This window comes from Embiotoca jacksoni, unplaced genomic scaffold, assembly GCF_022577435.1.
Source record: "Embiotoca jacksoni isolate LCO1_2020_lvr unplaced genomic scaffold, fEmbJac1.0.p SCAF_18, whole genome shotgun sequence".
Classification (NCBI taxonomy): Eukaryota; Metazoa; Chordata; class Actinopteri; family Embiotocidae; genus Embiotoca; species Embiotoca jacksoni.
The window spans coordinates 1070271-1077435 of NW_027185318.1; the positions used below are offsets into that span (position 1 = coordinate 1070271).

General features: G+C 39.6%; 1 protein-coding gene across 1 annotated transcript; it reads left to right on the forward strand.

Annotated features, from left to right (window-relative positions):
- The first annotated feature begins 1106 nt into the window (after positions 1 to 1106).
- Positions 1107 to 6125, forward strand: LOC138199743 (cell cycle control protein 50A-like). The gene is made up of 7 exons (XM_069151903.1): positions 1107 to 1565; positions 2553 to 2672; positions 3511 to 3618; positions 3710 to 3797; positions 3944 to 4087; positions 4176 to 4385; positions 5016 to 6125. Exons 1-7 carry the CDS (start codon positions 1317 to 1319, stop codon positions 5207 to 5209), a joined length of 1113 nt encoding a protein of 370 aa, XP_069008004.1. The 5' UTR covers positions 1107 to 1316; the 3' UTR covers positions 5210 to 6125.
- The last annotated feature ends 1040 nt before the right edge of the window (positions 6126 to 7165 follow it).

Below are 7165 nucleotides of genomic sequence, written 5' to 3' on the forward strand. Positions count from 1 at the left end.
TATACAGGAAACTCAGTTATCTTTGAATATTCAGAGCAGGACACTGATGCTGCTCTGGACGAGGCAGGAATGGGCCAAAGTAGAAATAAAGCAAATTATTCGATATTTAAAACAGCAGTAATAATTGAAATAATTGTGTCATTATATTGATACTGAAGGAAACTCGAATGGGTGTTTTTATTTATCCCACTGAAATACTTTGGTTTCACAATTTGTCCAAAGTTAAAAACCAAAACTAGAATCCAGTCTCATTTGAACTTCCTTGGATGAGATGGAAGCAGACTGCTGCCACCATGAAACGATGCCTGACTGAGTTTGTTCTGTTCTTAACTTTACAGGAGCCGCTTCACATTATAACAAGATGGCCTGATGACATGTCAAGAAACTTCTGTCTATAGATTTTTTAATTTATTTTATAAAATCAAAATACATCATTATAACATAAAAAGAAACAGAACAGATATTTGTGTCATGGTAGCGATGCAAAGCTCTAACACTGTAATCAGGCTCCGTTATCCTGAATGAATATCACTTACATTTTTAGAATAATTGTCATACTTTTTTAATCTGAGAATTAGAACATTATGGCTGGACTTACACTTTCAGATACCTGTAGAGGCATAATTTGTATGCTAGTGGCATTAAAATGCATCCATCCATTAAGTATTCATTGTAAACTAAAATAAATCTAAAACTTCCCGCCTTTTTTCCTCCTTTACTTTGGGTCCGTTTTAAAACCGTGCGATGTTTACAGATCTTTTTATTAAAAATTTGTATTCAACAACAGCAACTTACAAATACATAAAATATACAAAACGGCACACATTAGCGCTTTTTAACTATAAAGTTTAACGTTGGGCAGATAAAGATTTACATGAAACTATAAAACTGTTGAATCAATAAATGTTCTATTGTTTGAACTCTCCGCTGAAGGCAAAAAGCAGGTTTTTTGTATATAAATAAATATGTAATATCTCATATTTATGGTTTCTTACCTGAAACGTTCCAGATGTTCAGATGTTTGTGCGCGAGGGAGAACGTGACAAAAGAGGGCGTCTTCATTGTCAGCTGTGACGTAACAGCTACGTTTCATCATTCTATTGGCTCAGCAGCTTCCGGCTTCTTCCTCTCGGACGATATTAACGACAAAATCAACACTGCAGCGCGTTTGGATTAGTTTAAGACTGAATTTCACTTCGTTGACAGTTTCACGTTTCGCCTTTAACGTTTTGTCACTTTGTCGCCGTGTCGGATTTACAAGGAACTGATCGACTGTCAACCAAAGTGGATTATTGGGCTCGAAGCGGATTGCAGCCATGATGGCGTCCAGCTACAACGCTAAGGAAGAGGACGCGCACCACTCGGGCGCTTCGAGTCACGGCGGCGCCGGAGCGGTGAAGAGCAAGAAGCCGGACAACACCGCGTTCAAGCAGCAGAGGCTGCCGGCCTGGCAGCCCATCCTGACGGCGGGCACCGTCCTGCCCGCCTTCTTCGTTATAGGTCTCATCTTCATCCCCATCGGCATCGGCCTGTTTGTGACTTCAAACAACATCAAAGAGTTCGAGGTAGTTACAGTTACATTAACAGTTACAGTTACATTAACAGTTACATTAACAGTTACAGTTAGTTACAGTTACATTAACAGTAACAGTTAGTTATATTAACAGTAACAGTTAGTTATATTAACAGTAATAGTTACAGTTACATTAACAGTTACAGTTAGTTACAGTTACATTAACAGTTACAGTAACAGTAACAGTTAGTTACAGTAACAGTGAGTTATAGTAACAGTAACAGTTAGTTACAGTAACAGTTAGTTATATTAACAGTAATAATTGCAGTAACATTAACAGTTACAGTAACACTAACAGTTACATTGACAGTTAGTTACATTAACAGTTGCAGTAACATTTAGTTACAGTAACAGTTAGTTACATTAACAGTAACAGTTGGTTACAGTAACAGTTAGTTACATTAACAGTAACAGTTGGTTACATTAACAGTAATAGTTACACTAACAGTTACATTAACAGTAATAGTTACAGTGACATTAACAATAACAGTTACATTAACAGTAATAGTTACAGTAACATTAACACTCACAGTAACACTAACAGTTACATTAACAGTAACAGTTAGTTACAGTAACATTAACAGTAATAGTTGCAGAAACATTAACAGTAACACTAACAGTTACATTAACACTAACAGTTACATTAACAGTAATAGTTATAGTAACATTAACAGTTACAGTTACACGTCCAGCTGTGTCAACCAGCTTTAAAGAGGCGGCCCGGTCCGTCCAGGCTCTTCTACACGGTGCATTTCAACCACAAGGTGTTGAAAGAAGCACAACTTACCGGATGACATAAATGATAAAAACCTGACCACAATGTAATGTAAAGGGAAGTTCCTGGTTCAGTTTATTTGGTTTGGACTGAATAATCAGGCTACTTAATTGACATGAATGTGGAACAGGAACAGAATAGCACTTCCTTTATTGAAGGTGTTCAGTTCTGCTACTTTTGAACTAACAACCTCTCTGTTTTCAGATCGACTACACCGGCGTGAAAACCGACAGTCCGTGCTACAGCTGTGCCAAGAACGTCAGCTGGAACAACACGACACCGTGCGTCTGCTCGATGGACTTCACGTTGGAGCAGCCGTTTGAGGTGAGCTCATGTCCGGCACCAGCTCCCAGTAATGTGGACCCTATGAATAATACAAGCATTCAGCTCCAACACTCAGAGAGCTGCCTGTGCAATGAAAGGAGAAACAAATAGCCTGACACACAATAGTCCATTAAGCTCTACTTTTAGTCCACTTAAGGTTTGTTTAGACCCTATCTTACTATTGATTGTTCTACTTTTGAAATATGCAGTCCAGTAACTCTCTGAAGGAACTTATCGATTATTTAGAAAGAGCTTTTAGCTGTTGGCATTTATATCTCATCAGTTCCTGGATAAAATAATCTTGTATAACTCAATACAGATTTCCTGTAAATAAAATTAAGTTATTTACATTCAGTGTCACCGAACACGTTTTGTGTTTCATTGAGTTTTAACAACTGTGAAAATGGGATGATCGAACAGACCAAAACACAAATGTTACATACACTTGACAAACTGATTTATTCCTATACTAAAATATTGAATCCTGTCATTCGTGTATTGATAAAATCTTGCGGTATCAGTTAGTTTTTCTGCACTCCTACTTGCTTCCTTGCACGGCTCATCTTTCTGAAGTTTGAATTCTGCTTTGTTTATATCAAAGTCTTCTAATTTCCATTCCTTGCTGGCGCATTGCAGCGCTTCTTTGGCACAAAACCACCACTTGTTGATCAGAGGAATAGTTTGTCCTCGTGCACTCTCACAAGAAACATAATGGAGACACACTCATTTAAAAAAAACCAAAAAACAAAAACCCTGCTTCATAGTGCTGTTAAGAGGTCAAGAATTCAACAGGTTAAAGTACTTCCTTGCCTTTACTAATGCACTTTATCCTTTACAGAACAATGTCTACATGTACTACGGCTTATCCAACTTCTACCAGAACCACCGGCGCTACGTGAAGTCCAGAGATGACAGCCAGTTGAACGGTGACCTGTCTGCCTTGAAGGTATGAGCTTGGAATTGTTCTCCATCTTCTTCATGCTGCAAAGAATCCAATCAGTGTTTCTTCTCTCCGTCTAACACTTTTCCTTCTGCAGGAACCCAGTAAAGAATGTGAGCCGTACCGTAAGAGTGAGGGACTGCCCATCGCTCCATGCGGCGCCATAGCAAACAGCCTTTTCAACGGTGAGCCACGCAGAACAGATTCACATTTTTCTCCTCTGCTGTTGAACTAAACTAATTTAAATCTCGTGACGGTTGAAACTCGGAGTAAAAGCTCTGCACATCACTTGGTCGAACTTTGGCTCATTTGCTGCAATCTTTTCTGTCAGACACTCTGGAGCTGTTTCACATTGATTCCAACGGCACCAGAAATCCAGTTCCTCTGGTGAAACAGGGCATTGCGTGGTGGACTGACAAGAATGTGAAGTTCAGGAATCCGGGTGCAAACAGCAACCTCACCATCGCTTTCCAAGGTGATTTTTTTAAAATTTTTTAGCAAAATGCTGACTTGTAATCACGTCAGTCGAGTAACTAGCTTGGTTTTGTCTTGATCTTATTGAGGCACAACAAAGCCGGTGAACTGGAGGAGGCCTGTGTACGAGCTGGACCCGTTGAATTCTGACAACAACGGCTTCATCAACGAGGACTTCATCGTGTGGATGCGCACGGCTGCGCTGCCGACCTTCAGGAAGCTCTATCGCATCATTTCTAAGAAGTCTGGCTCCAATCCAACTCTGTCCAGTGGCAGATACGTCTTGGACGTCACCTACAGTATCCTTTACATACCAGCCGCAAAATCAGGTGTATAAAGTCTTGGTGTTGCCAGCATACGGAGAAGCTTGTGATTCAACGAGGTGTGCACATATTTTATTCTTAAAAACAGCAAGTATACACGGGTATACTTAAAGAAGTAAAGCTCTGCATATTGATACCCAGAAATGTCCTTTATACTTTGTTACATCGCAGCACATAGAGGGTGTATTAACGATTCATATGTAGACGTGGCGCTGGGTCAGAAAAGTGAAGCTAATTGGGAACGTACCTGGAGGTGCAGTACCACTGGGGGCCACTAGGGGCTGGTGTTGGTCAAAAAGCGGTAAGATTTTTAAAACGTACTTCTTCTAATCAGTGTTGTGGTGGTCCTTCTGAAAACACTTCCAAAGTCAATTAGATATTAGTCTCCAAAGACAGATATGATTGACATGCCTGGGGTGCAGTCAGGTGGCAGGTATAGATGGGCGTATATATGGTGTCCTCCAGTTTTCAGTCAGAGCTCCACCCTCTCGTCTAAATATGGTCACTTCTGGCTCCAACAAACCAAAATGTCAGATTCAAGCCTTCAGAACAGCTGTTCACACGTTGACCCTCTTTAATCGTTCTTCTTTAACTACATGTAATCAGATTATCCCGTACTCAGCTTCGACGGTCGCAAGCGAATGATCCTGAGCACCATCTCCTGGATGGGAGGGAAGAACCCCTTCCTGGGCATCGCCTACATCACAGTTGGCTCCATCTGCTTCTTCCTGGGAGTGGTTTTGCTCATCATCCACCATAAATACGACACCCGTAACAACAGCCCCGATATCCCCAACTAAGCGACTTTGCGTGGCGTTCTCCCGTCTCTGCATGCGTGGACGACCCCGTCGGGTCCGTTCTGAACTGCTTGTTGATGTGACCTCGAATACACTGTACATGTTTGTTGTGTGATTGCGTAAGAGCAGTAGTGTCTAAGGTATCATCAGAACTTTTGTGTCGGGCGTGTAAGCCATATCTGTGTGTCTCTATGCGGAGCTTCGAGCTGGCTGCTGAGAATGTAACTTCTCGTCTTCAGATTTTTTTTAAATCATTTATTTATCTATACATTATCAAAGTACCTGTGTTTTTATTTTAGCGGTGCTTTGCGAATGGCTTGATTATTGAAAGATGTATGTATTTTTAATGCAAGTTTTTGTCCATGCTATGTACTGTAATACATGTCCTGCTGATGAATGTACCATAATATTTCATTGACATACCTCCATGTTTTTGGAGATTACCTTGAATATAGAGTGAGATAATCACTGATTGTGTGCCCCTACTTATGGTAAGCATTGATGTTTAATAAGAAGTATTTAATCCTGAAAAGTTATCAAATATTCCAGACATGTAATACTAAAAGTGGTTATCTGCCCTCCGTGACTTCATTTCTCACACTTGAAACTTCTTCAGTCTTCTTTAATTATGATATAATGCTTATTAAGGACTGGACATTATACTATACCACTATATCCAGTGTCTCTGGCTGAGTAGAGCACAACCGTGACTAAATTCTGTTTGGCCCGACTCTTTCATTCTCCAATGTTGACCAAACGATATGCACTTTAAAAGTGTCACATTTGTCAGTTCTCCATTTTGTTTCGCTTCATCTTCTGTTATACTTCATTCCTGATTTATGAATATTGAGAATTGTTTAAATTTTAAACTTGTGTTTTTACAAGGTTTATAGGGTCCAATTAAAGAACTTGGTCAATGTTTTGGTGTAATTTGTCATTTTATTACACAACCAAATCCCCATCTCTGTTTTTTTTTGGTGGGTATTTCGTCCCTTTTCATTCATTTGAATAACTCGCCAATAATTAAAATGATTTCGACTGGATCATCCAGCTGGAAGTGCGCTGCTGTGATTGGCTGGTTTTCTGTCAATCAACAGGTCCTCGCCTAATCTTAAACCCGCCCACAACCGTCACAACCAATCACAGGCAGGGCTTCCCGGCTGATCATCCAATCGAGCAGCAGGCTCGGGAAGCAATTTGCACAAAAGGATTGTGGGAAATCCGGCTGCCAAGTGTCCGTCCTTGTGCTGTTATAATATAAAGTTTGTCAAAATGTACAAACAAATTATGGAAAGAGAGAAATTGAATCTTGTATTGATCTCAAAACCAGTTGTGACGTTAAATGTTTGATAATATTATCACGATCGAATTTATTTCCTGTTTCCGATTAAAGGTCCCCAGCTGGACGTGACGAAGTTCAATTAACTTCTGGAGAGCGAAACAATAGTATGAAAAACAAAGTTGTGTGTTTTCTGTTATTTTCGGTGCATGATGTTGTTATTGTCGGTTTATAACTCGTTTAGCTGCTGTGATTGACAGGAGCGCGCGACCTGCTGGCTCGAGCAACAGATGCTTTAAAGCCAATCAGGGTGAAGTTAGTGATGTTGTGCACGAGGCAGAATAATCCACCTTCAGGAAAAGCGTTATTATATATATATATATATATATATATATATATATTATATAAATTATATATATATATAAATATATATTATATATAATAGGACTGAACAGAGGAAGATCGAGAAGGTCTTTTCATCAATCTATCTATTCATCCATCTGGTGTCCGTCTGTCTAATTTCAGAAATGTATAAGTGAAGAGAATCTTCATCTATATGTGGTCATATATGTTCTGACAGATTTATAATTGAACCTTTACCAAACAAAATGTCAGAGATGACAGCAGTGACTTTGACCTGATTTGCCTCAATGTCTCACTGCAATACCGATGTTCGGCCA